The sequence below is a fragment of the Haliotis rubra genome, unplaced genomic scaffold, assembly GCF_003918875.1.
Source record: "Haliotis rubra isolate DU_JTF1 unplaced genomic scaffold, ASM391887v1 Scf204, whole genome shotgun sequence".
In the NCBI taxonomy this organism is placed as follows: Eukaryota; Metazoa; Mollusca; class Gastropoda; order Lepetellida; family Haliotidae; genus Haliotis; species Haliotis rubra.
Genome location: NW_025766048.1, coordinates 443742 through 467678, shown reverse-complemented (window position 1 = coordinate 467678; position 23937 = coordinate 443742). Strand labels below are relative to the sequence as shown.

Sequence of the window (23937 nt, the reverse complement as noted above, 5' to 3'; positions counted from 1 at the left end):
GGAAGGCTGGGTAAGAGTAGGAAGTTCGATAGGAGCTGTCACATGGAAGCGTGATCGGAAGCCGATTCGGTAAAGTATCTGGGAGGCGAATACTGACGATCCGTGTGAAACACAGTCAGCGCCGGGTCGGACGACATAGCATGTAAATCGCCGACCCTTCGACCAGATGTTACCGCCACCAGAAAAACAGCTTTCCAGGTCAACAACTGAATGGAAATAGCCGATAGGTGTGAGAAAGTGGGACGGACAGCCAATCGAGCCACGATCGACAAATCCCAAGGTGGACTGGTTCGCCTGAGAGCAGAGTCGAATCCGTTCCGCCAGCCAGAAAGCGGCGCTGTGCGAGAGGGTGCTGCCCCAGAAGAGCACCATCGACAGGGGTGTGAAAAGTGGAAATAGCGGTGGAGTAGCCCGAATGGTCGAAGCCGCCAGGCCTTCTTCCAAACAAGCTTGCAAAAACTCCAATACCGGACTAAATCCGCAGAAAGGGATCTGCAATCCCCTTATCTGAACACCAGCGGCGCATAAGCGGGACCACCTATCCTCGTACTGAGCGTTTGTCGAATCCGCCTCGAAGCCAGAATTGTGTCTGCAACTGCTGCAGGAATTCCGCATGCCTCGAGGTTAGACCTGACAGAGGCCAAGCCACCCACTGAATCCGTGGATTTGGGTGGGAAGCTCCGTTCTGAGTGAGAATGTCGGTCGCCAAAGGTAATAGAACAGGAGGCTGAGCAGAAACCTGAGAATTACCGGAAACCAGCTCTGTGGCGCCAAAGCGGTGCCAGTAGCACAAGTAGCCCGAGCTGGCTGGGTGGACAGCTGTGAAAAGGACCGCGGGGAATGAGTGGTAACGGCGCGGGGCGCCCAGAGCACTTTGCCCGTCAATCCAGCAGGAAGGCGTCGGCAGCCAACGCCCTGGGTCCGGTATCCGAGAGCAGAACACGGGTGTCTGATGCGTCCGCCCGGGCATAAACAGATCCACCTCGAGCGACCCATTACAACTGGGAGATTACTGTGAATATCTGCCTGTCGAGGCATCCACTCGATGCGGGGCCAAGGATCGGCGAGAGAGCGCATCTGCTACGCGCACGTTCTCCAGCCCGGGGAGATAAACAGGAGTACCTGACAATGCGTACTGGTGGCTCCAGAGGAGAAAGTCCCCGCTTCCCGGGCGCTGGGGACACCGTGCCTCCCTGCTTCAGGATATGCGACATGGCGTCTGGTTGTCTAACTGAAGGCGGACTACCTGGCCACGGACATGCTCTCTGAAGCATTTCGAATACCAACGCACAGCTCTCAGTTCCAACGCGTTGATGTGAAGGTGAGCTTCGGCTTCGGACCAGAGTCCGAAGCCGACAGACTGCCCAGAAACGCCCCCAGCCCGTGAGGGGCGCATCTGTCTGAACTGTGAGAGCTGGCGTCCGGGATTTCAAGGGGAACCCCTGGTGAGATTCCGACATTTGTCCACCACTGAAGGTGAGGTGTCAACCACTCGGGGACTGTGAGACTGCGCTCCAGATCCTCCGTGTGAGTCCACAGCCGAGCCAAAGCTTGCTGTATGGGGCGCATCCTCAACCCGCGCCCGCCACACTACAGAGATCGTCGCGCCATATGGCCCAGTAGGCGGAGCCAAGTCCGTGCTGGTGCCTGGGGCTGGGAGAGGAATGAAGAGACCATCTCCCGAACTCTGGTGACCCGGTCGGGCGACAAGGAAAGCGAGATCCTTGTTCGTTTGGAATCGGGCTCCAAGAAAAACCAAGTCCTGGGTGGGTACCAGGTCCGGATTTCTTGAGGTTGATGATCCACCCCAGTCGAGTTAGAATGTCTATCACTGTGTGAGTAGCATCTTGACTTCGCTGGCTGTGTTAGATGCTCCGAGCAACCAGTCGTCTAGGTAAGGGTAACAACGCCTTCCTTGCGCAGCGAGCTAGGGTAGCTGGGACTAACATGAGCTTGGTGAACACCCTTGGGGCAGTCGATATGCCGAAGGAGCACCCTGAATTGGTAATACATCCGTCGTAAAGAGAACCAAAGGTACTGCTTGAGCGATGGATGTATGGAATACATCTGAATCACGCATCCTTTAGGTCGATTGGCGTGAGCCAATCGCCGGGCTGAACAGAGATGAGATCACCGGCGCAGTGTCTCCATCTTGAAGGATGGTGCCGAGCATCGCGATTCAACCCCTTGAGGTTGAGAATCGGACGGAACCCGCCGTCTTTCTTCGGGACGAGGAAGTGCGTGGAATAAAATCCCGCCTGTTCCTCTCGGTGGAATGCATTTCGATTGCGGACTTGTCCAGCAGAGCCTGAACCGTCGCGCAATATGTCCGCCCTGGCTTGACATGGCGGCACGGAGTCGCGGCGTATGCCGGTGAAGTCGGGTGGACCTCGCTTCCACAGTGGGAGATGGCCTATGCTGGCCGTGGCCAGCACCCAAAGCGTTGTTGGTAGCCTTCTCCCATTCCGGCAGGAATAGAAGGCGACCTCCCACTGGGATATGGGGTAGGGTAGGGCGTGTGTAGACCCGTAAGCGGAGCTGACTGGCGTGACACGGCTTGGCGGCGGCAGCCTGATGGGTTAACGGGAGGTCGGGGCAGACCTCCAGCGCGCCGAAAGGCTGGGAGCTGGTCGAGGACTGCTCCTTGCCCCTACCCTTAAGCGGACCTGTTCCTCCGCCTACCCTACCAAGCGGCGAAGCCAGCCCGGCGAGACTTCGGTGTAGGCTGCACCCGGCGGAGGAAGGTGGCAGCGCGGGGGCGCGGGCGAGACACCCGCGGGTGCTCCAACAAGGCCTTAGAGTCCTTGAAGGAGAGTAGCTGCAGCGGCAGCCTCCGTATGACCTGCTGGGCCCCTGGAAAGAGGTGGCTCCCAGGCGGAAGGGAGGGCCAGCAAGGTCTGCTGTGTTGCTGCCGAGTACCTAGGCGTCGACAGCCACAGCCTGCGCATCCCCATGACTCGCACATCACCGTCGGCGCGCAGCAGACCGCAAAGAGTCGGCAGCGAGGTGAGCCTGCACTTCCAGCTGGCCGAACAGCCGCGACATCGCGGCGACACGACATTAGCCAGCATGCCCTCCGCCTCCAGGGCCGACCTCTGAACCGAGGAGAGGTAGGCCTCATGGACCACCACCGCACCTGCTGCATCGGCGTTCGGTAGACCTCCTCGTAGGTCGATGCGGCGTGCCGCAGAGGCGCCAGCGAGGGCAAAAGGTGGAGTGAGGGCCCTTGCCGAGCAGCGGAGCTGCTCGGAGGAAGCCGAGCCTCCCCAGAGGCGCGCGGAAGTGAAAACACATTCGTCAACAATTGGTACAACGAACAGGGAATCCTCCCCAAGCTGGTAGCGCCCGCCGCGAGTTCAGGTAAGTCAAACCTTACCGGGCACCAGACAAAGGGGATCGACCGCGTCCGAGACCAGCGATGGCAGAATCGCGAGCTGCGTCTGTGAGGGTTGCCCTGAGGGGCAAAGCGCCTCGCCAGGCAAAGCGGAACTCAGTCGAGTCCACGCAACCAGCAGGCACCGCGGCCTGGGGTAGAGGCCCTCGGCAATTCTCTGCGGACCTCCCATAAGGCGAAGCAAAGCGGAAGCGCCCGTCATGCTCCTCGACCTCCTCAAGCGCCATTGCCTCGGCGTCCCGAGTCAGAGGAGTCTCCTCGTAAGTAGGGACCCCGACCCGGTGGACTGCCCTAGCGCTAGGAACCACAGGAAGGGAAGACCAGACAGACTGCTCCCGCGTCGGCGCCAGCGGCGTGGCGCGTGGACCCGGTCGAGGCGCTGGAGGCAGGCCAGGCAGAACTGGTGCCTCGGCTCTCATGGGGCGGGTGTGCGCAAGGACGGAATACCAGGAATACTCAGCGGCCCTGGCGCGAGCTCGAGAGGGGACTGGGAGCACCTCCTCTCCGGAGCAGCCGGCGTCCGGATCGAAGCCAGAGGCAGCGGATCTACAGGCGCCTCAAGGCCGAGGGATCGAGCGAGCCAGCGATCCCACCCGGACTCTCCGCCCCGTCGGGTGGGTGAGGAACTCCTGCGGAGACCTCAAACCGACTCATGAGCGAAGGACTTCATCGAGTCCATCTGCTGCTGAAACATAGACTCCATCAGTGACATGTCAAAACCACTTTCGAAGCAGGAGAGCAGGAAGAGGCCACGGGATTTTTCCTTTTGCACACACGTTTGGACTTAGGCGGGGAACCTGCGTCAGGTCCCCTCCGCCTCTCCGCATTTCGCGATAGAACAAGGTGTCGGCAGCCCGCCTCTTCTGGGCCGGGGGAAAAGGCCAGACAAATAGTGCAGGAGTCAGCCTCATGGCCTGTCTTCTCCAGACAGGCCGCGCCAGCTGGTATGACTGTCGGCCCGGGGATACTCCCCTCACAGACCGAACAGCATGAAAAGGCCTGAAACAAACACGCAAACATGTTGGTTAGCGCGCCAGCAGCATATAAACGCGTAGAAAACATTGAAAAACTTACGTGAAGGTTACCGCGGAAAGTAATAGTTGGTTTTAATCGCAATATTACGACCACATGGCGCTAAACTTCCGCCATGGCAGAGCAACCGCGTCGCGTAACCACGGGAAAGTTCGGCGTATTTTGTATTAATACAAAGTCACAATTATGAAACAACCAACTGTAAAGCTTTACTGTTCCTTGTTTTAGGCAAATAAAGACCATACATACAGGTGGTGTCTCAGACATAGCTTTCTTAGTAGCTTTCAGCTGTCGGCTCATGAAGTGCGTTTTATAAACACGTCTGTTCCGCGGCAGTGACAGCAGAAGGAATGATGATACGGGTCTAGGAGCCTACCCAGTTGGTGCGCATGCGCTAAGGGAGGTAACTCCGTGAGGTAGGGTCCGTATAATAAATAAAAGAGTTTATTTATTGTACAATCTTTTTATTCAAAAAACATTGATACAACTGTCACAGGACATTTTTCAGCCGGAAAATGCATAATATGTACCCCAAGGACGATCTCTCTGAAAAAGAATGTCATTTAAGGATGAATATCTACTAAAAAGGATGTATAATAATAGGTTTAGGCATGGCAGATTCAAACAATTTTTGACACAGACTGTCACTTTAGGAATATTCTAATGATTCAATAGTGGTAGACTGCAAGATTAACTTCACATGCTGTACTTGTTTGGTGAATTGGTAACGCTATTATGACTACAAGATAACTAATTTAAAAAACTAATGTCTTGATGAAATAGGATTCTGATGTTAAACCCAAACAGTGTACTATATTTAGTGGCGTATAAGCAGTAACTCAACAGCCCCAAAGAATGACCTCCTTACTTGTACCCATGTGTCTTGAACAGGTGAATAGTCAGAGCAGGTTCTTTGACACGTCATTCTCAAACTGGGAATCAAACCCAAAGCTTCAATTTAGCAGCACTAACCAATGGGCTACCATCCTATGACTTACCTGGCTACAGAGGATCTGCCTCATGTTGCTGTTGGTGACAAGGGCTCTCAATAAGGTGATGCAGTGCTCGACTGCAGAGCTGGCACAGCCATAGCAGTTAGTTGGACGCAGACTGAAAGAGACAAGACGATGCTGTACATGTCAGTGCTCCTACTTGGCTATCAAAGTTCCTGAAGTAAGATCACATTACATTCAGCATTCTTACAGGCTGTATTACAGACGACCTTTTTTAAAGAGCAATTGGTTGGATGCAGGCTGAAAGAGACAAGACGATGCTGTATATGTCACAGCTCCTACTTGGTCAACAAAGTTCCTGAAGTAAGCTCCCTTTATTTCTGGCATTCTTACCAGCTATAGCATTGACAACTCGTGGATGTTAAAATGTATTGTGAAACCCTGTTTTTGAAATTTCAGTGGTATCTACTGTGGACTATCATGCAGCAATGTCTAGGTCTCTCACCTTTCCTTCTCTCTGCGGGGCGTGGCAGCAGCACATGCCTCCACTTCCTTAGCCTTGGAGTCCTGTCTCCCGAAGAACATCTCCTGGCCCTTGACAGCCACAGCCTCTCTTTGTTGTCTGTCATACTCCACCAGCTCCCGGCGACAAGCCAGTACTTTCTGTCATGGTCATACAAATACTGTGTATTTTAGGGTAATGGTCATACAAATACTGTGTACTGTGGGGTCAGGGTCATACAAATACTGTGTACTGTGGGGTCAGGGTCATACAAATACTGTGTACTGTGGGGTCAGGGTCATACAAATACTGTGTATTGTGGGGTCAGGGTCATACAAATACTGTGTACTGTGGGGTCAGGGTCATACAAATACTGTGTATTGTGGGGTCAGGGTCATACAAATACTGTGTACTGTGGGGTCAGGGTCATACAAATACTGTGTACTGTGGGGTCAGGGTCATACAAATACTACAAATACACAAATGTACTGTGTACTGTGTGGGTCAGGGTCATACAAATACTGTGTACTGTGGGGTCAGGGTCATACAATACTGTGTATTGTGGGGTCAGGGTCATACAAATACTGTGTACTGTGGGGTCAGGTCATACATACAACAGGTGTACTGTAATGGTGGGTCAGGGTCATACAAATACACTGGGTCAGGGTCATACAAATACTGTGTACTGTGGGGTCAGGTCATACAAATAATGTGTACTGTGGGTCAGGGTCATACAAATACTGTGTATTGTGGGGTCAGGTCATACAAATACTGTGTACTGTGTACTGTGGGTCAGAATCATACAAATACTGTGTATGGTGGGTCAGGGTCATACAAATACTGTGTACTTTGGGGTCAGGGTCATACAAATACTGTGTACTGTGGGGTCAGGAGTCATACAAATACTGTGTACTGTGGGGTCAGGGTCATACAAATACTGTGTATGGTGGGGTCAGGGTCATACAAATACTGTGTACTGTGGGGTCAGGTCATACAAATACTGTGGGGTCAGGTCATACAAATACTGTGTACTGTGGGGTGGGGTCATACAAATACTGTGTACTGTGGGGTCAGGTCATACAAATACTGTGTACTGTCGGGTCAGGTCATACAAATACTGTGTACTGTGGGGTCAGGTTCATACAAATACTGTGTACTGTGGGGGTCAGTCATACAAATACTGTGTATTGTGGGTCATACAAATACTGTGGGGTCAGGTACAAATACACTGTGTACTGTAAGGGGTCAGGTTCATACAAATACTGTGTACTGTGGGGTCAGGTTCATACAAATACTGTGTACTGTCGGGTCAGGTCATACAAATACTGTGTACTGTGGGGTCAGGGTCATACAATACTGTGTACAGTGAGGTCAGTGGATTGTCTGGTCCAGAAATAATTCTTTACAGACCGCTGCCATTTAGCTGACATATTGCTGAGTGTGGCATAAAGCTAAACTCACTCACTCACTAACTATACTCAAGGGTCATGGTCATAGAATTCTATTCTCAGGGGTCAAGGTGAAAAAAACAATATTCGTAGGGGCCAAGGTCATACAACATTATTGTATGGGGTCAGGGTATAATAACATTATTCCGAGAGTTAGGGATCATACAACACTACCAACAGGACCTTAATGTCAACAAACAGCCATCAACATCTATTACAAAATAGATTCTGTTTATAACAGTATAAATAAGACAGACCTGTCATTTATTTTTCTTGAACAGAAAAACCCTGGAAATCAGATCTCTCCTTGAGGGGTTTAAGTATTTCCTGACATGGAGTGAGCGAGTTAAGATTTAAAGTCACATCAGCAATATTTCAGCCATATCGTGACTAAAACTAGTTCTAAATTTATAATAAATACAGATAATATATAAAACCCTGTCAACGAACGACAGTAAAACCACTAGATTATCACAAAATGAGTTAAAACTAGCTAGCATATATCTTTAAAAGTAGAAAACTATTTTTCGACAATACAATGTAAAAATGGGCCAGTAATCGCCAACAACTGAAGGTAGATCACCATACTAGGGACCATGGGGACTTACAGTGCCTTTGCTACCTGCATTCCTGACATGGAACCTTTTGAAAGAAAAATATAATATAACAACTGTCACCTGAATGATCTTGCTGAGTTCATCAAAGGAGGTCTTGCACTCCACGCAGTACTTCTGAGCCAGCATCTGTATGGCCTTGTTGACACTACTGGCTGGAACTCCACCTCCACTTCCAGCGGTGGGAACCTCCTGCCACAAACAGAGGGAGAGATATCTTACACAGATTTCAGCAATGTTGAATCTTACACAGATTTCAGCAATGTTGAATCTTACACAGATTTCACCAATGTTGAATCTTACACAGATTTCACCAATGTTGAATCTTACACAGATTTCACCAATGTTGAATCAGTACCAAGGTAGGAGGACACTAGGGCCCCCCACATAGAACCCATGTTGGAATAATGGTGTCTTTGGTGTGAACCAATGTAGTGAACCAATGTTGTAACCATGAGGTTACTCACACCCATCCCAATTAGAAGCACGCCATCAAACTTCAACAGCATCATTGGTATGAAGTGTCAAATTTATGAAATTGCAAGCGTGATCAGAACATGTGCATAGTTTACAGCAATGAACCCGTGCTACAGTTAGACAATAACAAATATGCTACAAGGAGATTTTCATTAAAACATGACAGGTAATCCCCAATGTCAACTAGGTGATTCTATTTACTTTTCATTGCCAGTTTAAAATTGAAGATGAGTGCATGAAACTGCAACCATAGAAAAATATTTCACCAAAATCTGCCCACTAGTCACATTGACACAACTTTATCAGAGTGAGTGAGTGAGTGAGTTAAGATTTAAAGTCACATCGGCAATATTTCAGCCATATCGTGACTAAGTTTTTAAAGAGAGGATGACAGTACACTATATTGTTTTCAACATTGAAGCAAAGAGATCTTGCACAAACATAATGTAGCTATGACACTTGATGTTCCTTCCCCAGTAGGTAATACCACACGTATGGCTATATACTTACCCCGATCCTGTCAGTGTTGTGTTCCGTTACCTGGATAAGCAGGTTCTCCAACAGAGGCCGATGGGACTGTAGGTTCTTGTAGATCTTGTCAGCTTTCTCCAGCAAGCTGTTGATGGTACTGATGGCCTGCAAACAAATACGACTGATTTCTACATAGGTGACAAACGCAATTGGGTGGTGAGGCTCGCTTGGTTGACACACTGTATCCTAACTGCACAGATCGAGGGTGCTCATGTTGGTTGTTGTTTAACGCTGCTCTCAACAATATTCCAGCTATGTGGTGGGGTCATGATGTCAATCACTGGATTGCCTGTTCCAGACTCAATTATTTATAGGCTGCCGCCATAAAGCTGGAATATAGCTGGGCGCGTGGCTTAAACAACAAACCAATCAAAAACAAATTTAGGGTGTGAGAGGTTGTTTTGTCCCTCTTCAACTTCAAAACAGATGGAGCCAGGTAAAATAAGCCATGCCTCAAAAATATGCACAATATTGCAATGTGGTATATCTTATATGAACCAATCACACTGAACCATTGTTGATTGATCCTCACACATAAGGATGGTATCTTTATTCATATATCTACATAAGTACACTCGCCTTCTTGCGGTCGTCTTCACTTTCGATGGGATCCACGGCACAGCAAGGTTTGGCTGTGAGAGTGAACTCGAACTTTGCGTACTTGCAGAAACCACAGGCATTGCACAGGAAGGGGTCCTTTTCATCATAGTTGATAGCTCTGCACAGAGAGAATGGTGAGGTGAAGTGTCATGTTCAAGATTACTGCAATATTACTGTGATGAGCATGCATGTCTGATTGTGTTTGCATGTATTAATCTGCAATCCAGACAAATTTTATGGATAACTACTTGACAACGGTACAAGAATCTGTACTGAAACATCGCACTCAAGAAATAAAAAAGTTGTTCTCCATGCCTTTTGTCTATATTGTACTTCCCAACTTCTAAAATGCCACTCAAGGAAGTTATGTACTAATCTGGACTTCTGCAGATTTTACAGCGCCAGCCTGTGATACCATCCCACAGTTTACCCCAAACACACAATAACTTACTGCAAGGTTGGTGAGTCCTTGTATCATCCATTGAATATAGGGCAGAGTAACAAGTACCATGAGCCACTGCTTAATAGACATACACTCTATCCATTAGAGTGAGTGAGTGAGTGAGTTAGTTTGGTTTTACACCACTTTTAGAAAAAAGCCAGCAATATCATGGTGGAGGACACCAGAAATGGTCTCCACACAATTTACCCATGTTACGAATTGAACCCAAATCTTCAGCATGACGAGTGAACGATTTAACCACTAGGCTACCATACTGTCCCTCTATCCATTAGAACACAGAAAGGGGGTGTTGATGATAACGGTTAACAGTATTTCTCATCATAAATGTATGTCAGCTCTGGTAAGGAGGATAGCCCTCACTGATTGACTGAGTTTAGTTTTAACGCTTTTAGCAATATTCCAGCAACACAGTGGGGACACCAGAAATGGGCTTCACACAATGTACCCATGTGGGGATTCGAACCTCGGTATGACGAGCCAATGCTTTACCCACTAGGCTACCTCACCGCCCTGAGGAAAGCCCTAACTAATATTTGAGAAAGCTTGATTCTGTCTTGGCACTGACAAATCAAGGGATGTAACTGTGAGTTTGGGATTCAAATCTTGCTGCATCTTGCCACACCTAAGGGTTGGCTGGGATAGATTTGCTACAGTGTGGATATTGGTGAGTTGCATGTAACAGACTCCTCACCTGCACTTGTGACACTGAAACACATTCTCTCCACAGTTCCCACAGACCCCGGGGTTGGCTGGGACAGATGCGCTACAGCGAGGGCATTGTAGGGTCTCAGCTGTTGCTTGTAGGTTGTCAAAGAAGTCAGCATACTCAATCATCAGGTTGCAGGCCACTATAGGAATTGGGAACTCCACCTGATAAAGAAACATTTGGCATAGTAGAACAGAAACAAGCAGAAACCTACTGAAAGGATGCTGAAAGTCAAGATTGGGATTGGAGTTCCACAAAATAATGGCAGCTTTTATGCGTCTTTGAATCCTGGTCCTTGTAATCCCTGGCTACTTGTAGGGCTGGGACGATACACAATGTGTATACACAATGAATAGCCTTGAAAGAATGACACGGTATCATGATTTAAAATGATTTATTTCAAGGTAGTTTGAACAATAACACTATTGTAATAAACAAACAAGTAACATGTTTAAGATAAAACTCTTTGAAAAGAAGTATCGCTTTTGTATCGATACACCAGTCAAATCGATAGCTGTATCAAACTTAAATGTACTGAACCGATGCATCGGTGAATCGTCCCAGCCCTAGCTACTTGGACAATGAATGTTATGTGTTACAAGTCAAGTTTCAAGACCAAAAATAAAAAGTAATTTAATCAAGCTTACTAAAGTTTTGAGCACGTTCTTAAGACAAACTTGGATTCTTCTTTCTACCTATCATTAGATGTGACCCTCACCTTGACATCAGTCTGTCCAGCTGTCAAAGTCACCTTCCTTGCCTTGTGCCACAGGCCAGGTCTGAAATGTAGCATCATACATTATGTTCAATAAGTAAACAATGTCAGGAAGGACAGTAGAAACAAAAGAAGAGCAACTGCCCCCAACAATTAACCACATATAAATATTTATGACATTGAGCCCTGTAAGTAAAATATCAAGTATGTGAGAAATAATTGTATCCAGTGAGCAGTTGGTCTCTTTATATTACCAAGAATGAACTGAAAACCAATATAGGCAGACTTGGTGCATGTATTTGTTTTCACTCTCAGCTACATTACAGTGAGTGAGTGAGTTAGTTTAGTATTACTCTGCTTTTAGCAATATCCCAGCTATATCATGGCAGGGGACACCAGAAATGGGCTACACACATTGTAACCATGTGGGGAATCGAACTCAGGTTTTCGGCGTGACGAGCGAACGCTTAAACCACTAGGCTACCCCACCGCCCCAGTCTGGACCTAACAATCAAGTTACTGACATGCATCTTGAGCATCAGTCTACATCAACCGAGTCATGAGTCTGACCACCTGAGACCGCCTCCGTGGTGTAGTGGTTTGAGCGTCCGCCCGGAGAGCAGAAGGTTGCGGGTTCGATCCCCGACCACGTCATACCAAAAGACGTTAAAATATGGTACTTGTTGGTCCCTGCCTGGCGCTCGGCATTAATGGCTACAACAAGGACTGGTCGGCTCAGAGTCAGTATAATGTGTCTGAGTGGAGTATTCATGCTTCACTGCGGCATGGTGTCTCAGTGGGCTAGCACTATAAAACCAGCTTAAGTCTGGGCTAGTACAAGCAGCCGCACATACACATACATATGCATGCACGTCGTCATATGAGCAAAATATTCTCAAGCACGACGTAAAACCCAATTTCACCTCACCTCACCTCTGACCACCTGATGAGGTTAGTGGGCTTTTAGGACAATTGTGGTCTTTTTGGATCTGGTGCATGTGACCGTGGGGAAGCTGTTACCTGTTCTTGAGTTCCACGACGGCCTGGACTGAGCGGTTGTTGTAGTAGATGTTCAGACTTCTCACCTGCACGACAGCAAATAGACAACTGGATATTGCTTGAAATTAACCCATATTTGGTGGAGTTGAAAATGAACAATGATAAACTAATTTGAAATATTTATTAGTGATTGTAACACCTTCACATTTGGCATATGTCTGTCAATACTTGGTAAACTTATCCCCGTAACAGGAATATTTCAGGACTGTACATGTGGCTTGTAACCTACATTGCTCTGACTTTCTTATTTGTGGGTAAGTTTCAAATGAAACATCCTTATCAGTGGGTAGCAATAATACAAAAAGTCACTAACTCTCATCTAAAAGTCATTACTTTGTTTGTTTGAGTGATCAAGTTTAGGTTTACGCCGCACTCAGCAATATTCCAGCTGTATGGCAGCAGTCTGTAAATATTCAAAAATGGACCAGACAATCCAGTGATCAACAGCATGAGCATCGATCTACGCAACTGGGATACGGTGACATGTCTCAACCAAGCACACCTGTCCACCCGATCCTGATAGTCGCCTCTAACAAGGGTTGCTGAAGACCAATTCTAACTCGGATCTTCACGGGTACAATTCATGTTGGAAGTTGTTTTTATTCCAGTCACAGCACCTTAACACCCAATCTATAAAAACACACTAGGGGTACTTGGAGCCCTATTCGTAACCAGAATCTTCACATCTGTGAGGTAATGTCATACTGAAGTGTTGGCTTCATATGCAGTTCCAGAGACCCCAGCAACAAAGACACAACCTACCATCTTCGTCCGCTTCAGGTCACTGATGCGGAGTGATATCTTGGAGATGTTGTGACTGCCAACCAGCTTCACAATCTGTGTTGTTGTTGTGAACTTGGAATCCACTTTGATAGCAGACAACTTCAGACTCTACAAAGCCAATTTCAATTTGATTAACTATATTCAAATAATTTTGGTTACACTCCACCTTTTCATCCCCACAGAGACACATGCATGGAATACTGACAACCAAATTTACCCTGGCACCCCCACAGGGACACATGTGTGGAATATTGACAACCAAATTTACCCTGGCACCCCCACAGGCTTGGAATACAGAACACTTGTTCTACCCTGGTATCCTCAGAGGTGTGACAAGAATGGCATACAGGGGATCTGTTCTGCCATGGAATCCCCATCCAGCATCATGCATGGCATGCTGGGGACCAGTTCTGCCTTGGTACTCCCACAAACTTACCAGCATGGAATGCGTAGGACAAACTTCAAGAACAAACTTTAAAAGCTGTGAAAAACTTCATATGATTGGTCCTCAAATTCCCCTAAAACATCTCATCAACCAATCAGACAGCAGTACATACACCATTCTTTTTAGATTTTGAATATGAAATTCTTCCATACTTACAACTACCATAGGTTTCTATAATAACAGCAAAGAAAGCTACTTCCTACTCTACATGCGGTTACTCACAGCATATGGGACCTCCGGGTTGTTGCAGACTAGACATGGGTCACTTTCCAAGTAGTAGCCATCAAAGTCCACCAGCCCTTGCAGCATGCTGTTAGAACAACATAAGAGCCATGGATACAAGTCTTACAGTCACACATTATGGCAAATAATGTCATAGGGCCTGACCCATTTCAATACTAGCATTACAGATTCACCAGACACTTTTTAGCTGTTGGGAAAAAGACCAGAAAAGTGTATGCAGGAGTAACTGCATCGACTAACATTTTTTATCTCAAATATTATTCACACTGAAGTTCTGCCTAAACAATTCTAAACTGGAATCCTCGAGTGGTTTACATGATCAGGTATGAATAATGGGTTCAAAAGGTTAAAACCAAATATTGATCAGTACCAGACAGTAGAAGACCATTTAAAAAACTACAAAAGAATTTCAAGTATTTCCAAAAACAGAAGTATCCTCTCTACAGTAAGATGTACAAGGTTTGAAATCATACAAACTTGTGAACATGAAGTGTTCATTCATCTTTCTACATGTCTATATGAATGAGAATCAACAGAAACACTGCTACTGCTGGATGTGTCTGAGAACTCTGAACTCACTTGTAGATGGTTGCGTTGGGGTGGTTGGCCAACACCTGGTTCTGTTCCCGTAGCACTGACACAGCTTTCTCAAGGTACTCCCCAACCTGGAAGGTAGCCATTATCTTAAACCTCCTCTACAGCATGAATATTGTTTGGCCAACAACACCAATTTCAACAATACTTACATAATAATTGTTTGTTCATAATGTTGCAGACAGCAATATTGCAGCTGAACTAAATGACCTGAACACCATTGTGTCTTTGCCGGACAAACCAGTGATCGATATTATGAGTAATGCAATAAACCAAGAAACAGACTCTGACTGACTGATACATTACGTTACCTCTTAGAAGTTAGTAAGCAATTGAATTATCTAGACCTTATCATAGGCGGTTAATCGGCCCAACGTCTACGGCAATAAAAACAACCAATATAGTTGAACAGGTTTAACGACTCGTTTTGATATTGTTGCACTGATATGAATTCTCAAAATGTAAATTGACAGGAAAGCCAAATAAATGGGAAACAGTTCCAACAAGCACAAATATGGTACTGTCTGTCTATAATAGGCACACAGTTTGGATTTTGAAAACCCTGTCACAGCTAAGGGAAACAACTCTGTAGAGCAAAATGTGACCTTTAGGCCACTTAATCCAAAATCCCTCATTCATGACCTCTTTCATGAGAAGTCTGCAAATTACAAATCTGGAAATACAATATTCTTACTCTCTTGTCAGGGATGTCTGGTGTCTTGAGCACGAAGTAGCCGAGGAGGTCGACAAACTGAGCTGCCTTCCTGCCGTAGATGGGCAGCTCTGTCCACAGCTCCCACATAATGTTCAGGATCGTCTCCTGTTCCTCAGACGTAGTGTTCCTGAACAGTGAGTGAGATGATGATTGAATGAGTGAACTCAATCTACCAATGCAACAAGCCTGACTGACGAATCTTAAGTATGTTTTGTTCTTTTAGTTATTCTATGATTACCTGTAAATCTGCAGAACTAGACTGTGGGCCAACCATCTGTTGCCACTGGAGTTGGACTCTAGGAGGAATGTCCTGATGAACTTGATGAAGAGCCCTTTGTCCAGCACCCGGTTGAGCAGCTTCACCAGGCTGATGCACAGTGTTTCATCAAACTTCTGACTCTCCTCGCAGTCTACAGGGACATCAACAACAGTGAGTGAGTGAGTGAGTGAGTGGAGTGAGTGAGTGAGTGAGTGAGTGAGTGAGTGAGTGAGTGAGTGAGTGAGTGAGTGAGTGAGTGAGTGAGCGAGTTATCACTGAATAAATGTTTCCCTTAAATCATGTCATGTGAACTCCATGTGGGCAGAAAGCATAGAGTCACAGGTTGCAAATCTCTCTGTAAACCTTATCAAACTGACACATCTATTTCAAATATTGAAACAGAAATGATATAAATAGCTAGTTGTTGTTTAATACTTCAGCAGTAGTAATCAGACAATATCACAACAGCCAGTAGATAATGATATTCACCAAGCCTTATTTCATCTTGCACATTTGGAAACATGATGAACTAGTGAGTTAGTATGGTTTTATGCCACTTTTAGCAATATCTGGGCGGTGGAAACAAGAAATGGGCTTCACACATTGATCCAATGTGGGGTATCAAACCCGGGTCTTCGCCATGACGAGTGAACACCTTTTACCCCTAGGCTACCCCTAGGCTACCCCACCACACACAGCATGAACTAAGTCAAACACACGATCCTCATTAGACTTGAGCCAAATGTGAGACACCAAAGCATGTCATGCTGGCATCACCTTCTTCATTCTTGTTTTTGGTTTTGTCCTTCTTCTGCTTGACTGGAGACGTTGTGGAACTACTGGACGAGCTGGCCGCGTTCTGCGCTGGGGACGGCTTCACGCCACACAGTGCTGACTGCAGCAACTGCAGCAAGGTGGGGGCCACTCCCTCATCCAGTGAGATGCTGGCCTTGACCAGGAAGGGGAGGGTGTCTGAAGAACAATGCAACAAAGTGTGGAACACTGTCAGAGACATTATAGAGGGAGTTAGATAACTACAACATATTACTGAGCTTCTGGCAATGTCAGTTACTTGTACATCTGAGGTAATAGTCCATCTCCGTAGCTGAAGCCAGTGATCAAATACTGGTAAAACTTGAATAAATCTCCAGCTTGTTACACAGTAATGTTTTCCCAATTGCAGATCAACAGCGATAGAATGTTGTTCAAGACTGCCGATTTGATATATTGTTGTGGTCTGTATATATACAGTCTGTATATATGACAAACTAATGTTATGTATACTGAACAACATTAGAAACGCACCACACTAAAATGCACCGATGATGCTCAGATATCCTCAGTACATTTCAGTCTGACGGGGATATTTCTTATTATATGGGCGGTGCGTTTCTAATGTTGTTCAGTATATTAGGACATAATCTGGGTGCGATGACATGCAGTGAACCGATTCACCAAGCCTAACCAACAAACTATCGGAGCCAACAATGTTTTGCAACAACCCTTATCAATGGCCCTGTAGTGTAACAGACCATTGTGAATGTATAGTTCAATGTCACATAACATAGTAGTTTGTTGATGGAGGAGACCTTTGTGAATGTACTCACCTTGAGCCTGCTCACAATAGGTCTGCCAGTTGCAGGGACGAGATGATGCGATTTCGTACACCACCTTCAGATGTTCAATCTGAAACATAGAGGAAGTTATTGTGTGATGTTGAACAAATGGGAGCATAAGTAGCATGGAATCCCAAGGAATTAAGCTGTCACTGATATGAATTTTCTTGATTTTATATCTTTGCCAACACATGAAAAATATTGTGCTTTGTACATAGTAATTACGATCAAACAAAGACAGGAATTAGACTCTTGAGTAGATTTGTCCCTGTAATCTACTATAATAACGGAAGAATATGATGTAATTCCAGAGTCAGATGTCTGAGACTCACAGCTGTTGGATCACATGAACAGGATTGAGTTTGGATCTTAAGTTTAAGTTCATGTGTAAGTGATAGTTGATGCAGGCCCAGGACACTGGTGAAATCCACTGGTGAAATCCACTAGTCCAAGCTTGGTGCTGACGAATTCAGCAACATCTTCAGGGATCCAAACCTACCTTTGGTTGCCTAGGTACACAACCATTCACAGCTAACTCCTAGGACTTGGATAAATCCACATCTTGACATTGGCTGACTGACTGACCGAGTTTAGTTTTACGCCGCTTTTAGCAATATTCCAGCAATATCACGGCTGGGGACACCAGAAATGGGCTTAACATATTGTGCCCATGTGGGGAATCGAACCCGGGTCTTCGGCGTGACGAGCCAACGCTTTAACCACTAGGCTACCCCATCGCCCCTCTTGACATTGGAGTGTAAAAGGAAGGTAACTAATAACAAAGAGACTGTGGCCATTGATCTCCACAGTCAAGTGGTAAGAGAGACTACAATGGTATGGAGTGTGTCATATGTGTGACTTACTATGGTAAGCGGTGTGTCAGTGTGCGATCAGGGGAGACTTACCATAGTCAGAAGTCAGGGAGACTTACCATTGTAAGGAGTGTGTCGTCAGGGAGACTTACCATAGTAAGGAGTGTGTCGTATGGGAGACTTACCATAGTAAGGTATGGTATGTCATAGTCAGGCAGAGACTTACCATAGTAAGGAGTGTGTCGTCAGGGAGACTTACCATAGTAAGGAGGTGTGTATGTAGATGGGAGTCATAGTAAGGGAGACTTACCATAGTAAGGAGTATGTCGTTATGGGAGACTTACCATAGTAAGGAGTATGTCATAGTAAGGAGTCATGGGAGACTTACCATAGTAAGGAGTATGTCGTATGGAGACTTACCATAGTAAGGAGCATGTCGTATGGGAGACTTACCATAGTAGTAAAGGAGACTTACCATAGTAAAGAATGTGTTGTATGGGAGACTTACCATAGTAAGGAGTGTGTCGTCAGGGAGACTTACCATAGTAAGGAGTGTGTTGTCAGGGAGACTTACCATAGTAAGGAGTGTGTGTCAGGGAGACTTACCATAGTAAGGAGTGTGTCGTCATGGGAGACTTACCATAGTAAGGAGTATGTCGTATGGGAGACTTACCATAGTAAGGAGTGTGTTGAATGGGAGACTTACCATAGTAAGGAGTATGTCGTATGGGAGACTTACCATAGTAAGGAGTGTGTCGTCAGGGAGACTTACCATAGTAAGGAGTGTGTTATGAAGGAGACTTACCATAGTAAGGAGTATGTCGTCAGGAGACTTACCATAGTAAGGAGTAAGGAGTATGTCGTCAGGAGACTTGTAGTCAGGGGGAGACTTACCATAGTAAGGAGTGTGTCGTCATGGGAGACTTACCATAGTAAGGAGTGTGTCGTCATGGGAGACTTACCATAGTAAGGAGTGTATGTTGTCAGGGGAGACTTACCATAGGAGTGTGTTGTCAGGAGACTTACCATAGGCATGTGTATGGGAGACTTACCATAGTAAAGACTTTACCATAGTAAGGAGTGTGTTGTCAGGGGAGACTTACCATAGTAAGGAGTGTGTCGTCAGGGAGACTTACCATAGTAAGGAGTAGTAAGTATCAGGAGTACCATAGGGAGACAGGGGAGACTTACCATAGTAAGGGAGTAGTCAGGGAGACTTACCATAGTAAATGTCAGGGGAGACTTACCATAGTAAGGAGTGTGTTGTCAGGGAGACTTACCATAGTAAGGAGTGTGTATTGTATGGGAGACTTACCATAGTAAGGAGTGTGTTGTCAGGGAGACTTACCATAGTAAGGAGTATGTACCGTCAGGGAGACTTACCATAGTAAGGGAGTGTGTCATAGTCAGGGAGACTTACCATAGTAAGGAGTATGTCGTCAGGGGAGACTTACCATAGAAAGGAGTATGTCATAGTATGGGGAGACTTACCATAGTAAGGAGTGTGTTGTCAGGGAGACTTACCATAGTAAGGAGTGTGTGTCATCAGGAGACTTACCATAGTAAGGAGTATGTCGTCAGGGAGACTTACCATAGTAAGGAGTGTGTCGTCAGGGAGACTTACCATAGTAAGGAGTATGTCGTCAGGGAGACTTACCATAGTAAGGAGTGTGTCGTCAGGGAGACTTACCATAGTAAGGAGTGTGTCGTCAGGGAGACTTACCATAGTAAGGAGTGTGTTGTATGGGAGACTTACCATAGTAAGGAGTGTGTGTCGTACCATAGTAAGGAGGGAGACTTACCATAGTAAAGGAGTGTGTATGTCAGGAGACTTACCATTAGTAAGGAGTGTGTCGGTATGGAAGACTTACCATAGTAAGGGCGTGTGTCATGGAAGACTTACCATAGTAAGGAGTGCATTGTATGGGAGACCTACCATAGAGACTTACCAGTAAGGAGTATGATGTCATTATGGGAGACTTACCATAGTAAGGGAGTGCATTGTATGGGAGACTTACCATAGTAAGGAGTGTGTGTCGTATGGAAGACTTACCATAGTAAGGAGTGTGTCGTATGGAAGACTTACCATAGTAAGGAGTGCACTGTGGGAGATGGGAGAGTTATCATAGTAAGGAGTGCATTGTATGGGAGACTTACCATAGTAGGGAGTGTGTTGTATGGGAGACTTACCATAGTAAGGAGTGTGCATTGTATGGGAGACTTATCATAGTAAGGAGTGTGTTGTATGGGAGACTTACCATAGTAGTAAGGAGATTTACCGTAGTGTCAGGGAGACTTACCATAGTAAGGAGTCAGGGAGACTTACCATAGTAAGGAGTGTGTCGTATGGAAGACTTACCATAGTAAGGAGTGTGTCATCAGGGAGATTTACCATAGTAAGGTGTGCGTTGTCAGGGCAACTTACCATAGTAAGGAGTGTGTTGTCAGGGAGACTTACCATAGTAAGGAGTGTGTCGTAAGGGAGGATGACACCATGGGGAATGATGTCAGCACTGATATCCAGTCCACCCTTCTCACAGATGTCCACCACAGACTGGAGGTTGCTCTCGATGGCATGCATGTCCCGGAGCTGTCGGTATTTCTCTTTCGATCCACAAATGAACAGCAGCAGCTGGATGAAGAGGGAGACTCAGTCACGTTTCAACAAAGCCTACGAAAACTGGGAGTCATGACTCTCTGGAAATCTATCTTCTTGAGCTTAATATAACCTTTAAGACAGTTAAAAACACGTTGTTGTACCTTAGATGACATAGCCACTGCTTTTTCCAAAGAGGTAATGTATGAACACATGTACTTGTCAAGTTAATTTTATATTAGTCTGTTTCAATTATTTGGATTTAAGATATTTGCAGATATTAGTGTAAATATTCATTAGCTCAGCTTATCACAAAAACCTCAGACTAATTCATGTTTCAACGGTACAAAGAGTACATTAAAATACAAGACTGATGAAACTAAACAAACAATGCACTATCAACAGATAATTCTTTTCAGACTTTTCAATTTAATAGTTGTTCCAAGCAAGCCAAAAACATTTGTAAACAAGAAACAAAATATGTCTGGTCAGTCTTTGTCAGGAGGAACCTAAAGTCTGCTGTTTCGCTGTTTGTGAGGCCCTTGGATGGTCATGACCATGAGACCATGCAGCTACAAATCACTCAAGACGACATTACTATGTCAGAGCGTACCTTCCTCACTTGTCTCTTCACAAATGGAGTCTGCTGTGTCATCAGGTACTGAAACATTCCATGGCATAATGTCATTACACACAAAGGTCACATAACATGGGGTTGGACAAGTCAAGTTTCGATGAGAGAAGGGGATTTTTCCATGTCATGGCTGCCAAACATTTAGTTTGAAAAGAAAAGAAAAAAGAATCAATATTTCAACATTTTTCTTTACACAATGATCCTATTTTAAGGTAAGTATACTCAGATCGGAATTAGTTGGGACAATTCAACAATGCCCTTTAAATATTTTCATGGCCTTTCAAGAATGAATCAAAATGCAAAGACTTTTGTAGAAAAAGTTTAAAATTCACTCTCTTTTCAAACTCACTGGAATGTTTAAAACGTACACTAATGACAGTGGAAGACCTTAAGCCCAAGTATGGCTCTACTCACCTCTGACAGCACTGAATGCCAGTGGGGCTCGAAGGAGGCGCTGGGCACATTATGTACTGCATCGGCAACTTTCTTCAGCTGCAAGAAGGACAGGTGTGTAACCACAAGGAATCTCAGGTACATCAGCGTGAAATAACACCAGATGTCCATGATTTACTACAAGGTCTAATAGGAAAGACAATGTGTCATTGGATTTCAAGAACATAATTTACTGCAACTTTTAGATTGTAAAACTGTCAACATGCTCATAAAGAATAGCAAAAACGTCACGGCAGAGCAGATCTGGTGAGTAAGTGAATATTCTTTACACAGCAATGTAACAGCCAGGTCTTGTGTCTGTCAATAAAGAGCAAAACGCCAACAAAGTAACAATATACATTCACATTTCTGTGTGGGTGAGTGAGCTGGGTTTTATGCTGATTATAGCAATATTCCAGCAATATCATGGTGGGGGACACACTTTAACAGCTAAGATACCATCGCCCCTGATATTTCAGAAATACAAATTCTTTCAAGTGCCTGGATCTCATTATTTAGCACAGCTAGTCCTCTTTATATCTGACTTAGGGGAAATAATCCCTTCCTTTCCAAAATTCACAGTCATCGTATCAGTCAGGAAGAAGCCTGGAACACTGAGGACCTATTCTATGGAGTGGAAGCTGATGAAGTCTTCTCACCTGGTAGGGCAGTCGGAGCACCATCTCTGTCAGCAGCTGAGGGTAGTCCTCGAAAACATCATTAGCATGACCCTTGACATACTGGCGCAGGAAGAAGGGGGACATGTCAGGGGGTGGGCAGTTGGGGTGTGGCTTCAACAGCTGACCGGGGGTAGTGTTACCCTCCTCCTGCAACAAACACAATGTTCACAAAATCCATTTTTTGTTCATAAGATACACTCAGCTAATACGGTCTTCGACATATGTCTTTCTTCCAATTATCTATGTTTCAGATGTAATTTCACTTAAAGAAGAAGCCTTAGAAACCAAGTATTGATGCAATGTTTGGGTGATCTAATCTTATTATCACATAGAGTTTATAACTTGCAGGCAAATTTGTCTTCAGAAACACATGGACTGAAACCGTGGTTGAAAGCATGAACAATCATCAAGCATGCCCAGGTTGGACATTCAGTTCTCCAAGTCAATTAAAAGAATGGGGAATGGGGGCCCACACTCTACCCAAGAGTCCCGCCAGGGGTATCTATGTACCTCTGGGGTGGAGTAGTTCTTCCAGTAGGGCAGGAGGTTGCGCAGAACCTGCATACAGTACTCGATGGCGTCGCTGGACAGCAGGGACGTTGCTGTGCTGTTGCTCACGAAGGACAGGCACTGTTGCAAAAAATGTCAACACTATAGAAGCCTCAGATTAAGTAATGAATAGCTATCAACAAATGATATTAAAACCTCAACTGGATATTTAGTCAACACTTATTCAGTCGACAACCACTGAACAAAAACTGATGTCAGAGTTGATAGTCAACATTTTTTTCATGAATACTAAAAACACTAATCTAATGAATTAAACAAAACATGACATCACCTTAAGTGGAAATGTACATGTCAAAATTCAGCACAGCTCTCAAATGAGGTGAAGCCAAGAGTACATTTGAGAGAATTTCAGAGCATGGCCAATACAAGGCCAACTTCATTACATTTTGTCAAAAAGAGTAATGACCACTACATCTTTGGAAGTATGTCTTTTCTTTTCTTGTCTTAATAAACACAAAGAGACTCACTATGTAAAACACACTTGATGCCAAACACCTGACTCACTATGTAAAACACACTTAATATCAAACACCTGACTCACTATGTAAAACACACTTGATGTCTAGCACCTGACTCACTATGTAAAACACACTTGATGTCTAGCACCTGACTCACTATGTAAAACACACTTGATGTCTGGCACCTGACTCACTATGTAAAACACACTTGATGTCTAGCACCTGACTCACTATGTAAAACACACTTGATGTCTGGCACCTGACTCACTATGTAAAACACACTTGATGTCTAGCACCTGACTCACTATGTAAAACACACTTGATGTCTAGCACCTGACTCACTATGTAAAACACACTTGATGTCAAATACCTGACTCACTATGTAAAACACACACTTGATGTCAAACACCTGACTCACTATGTAAAACACACTTGATGTCTAGCACCTGACTCACTATGTAAAACACACTTGATGTCAAACACCTGACTCACTATGTAAAACACACTTGATGTCTAACACCTGACTCACTATGTAAAAACACACTTGGATGTCTAGCACCTGACTCACTATGTAAAACACACTTGATGTCTAGCACCTGACTCACT

The 23937-nt window shown here is 45.3% G+C and overlaps 1 protein-coding gene across 1 annotated transcript in view; it reads right to left on the bottom strand.

Annotated features, from left to right (window-relative positions):
* The window catches only part of LOC124275905 (E3 ubiquitin-protein ligase UBR4-like), a 171897-nt gene that overhangs the window by 40404 nt on the left and 107556 nt on the right, over positions 1-23937 (bottom strand). Inside the window, 20 exon segments of the mRNA XM_046711589.1 lie at positions 5425-5536; positions 5885-6042; positions 8007-8135; positions 8931-9056; positions 9531-9669; positions 10706-10884; positions 11439-11499; positions 12456-12520; positions 13257-13385; positions 13945-14032; positions 14545-14630; positions 15254-15401; positions 15513-15684; positions 16311-16505; positions 17141-17219; positions 20420-20593; positions 21171-21218; positions 21606-21683; positions 22283-22450; positions 22814-22933. Of these exon segments, the coding sequence (XP_046567545.1) occupies positions 5425-5536; positions 5885-6042; positions 8007-8135; positions 8931-9056; positions 9531-9669; positions 10706-10884; positions 11439-11499; positions 12456-12520; positions 13257-13385; positions 13945-14032; positions 14545-14630; positions 15254-15401; positions 15513-15684; positions 16311-16505; positions 17141-17219; positions 20420-20593; positions 21171-21218; positions 21606-21683; positions 22283-22450; positions 22814-22933 (2454 nt within the window).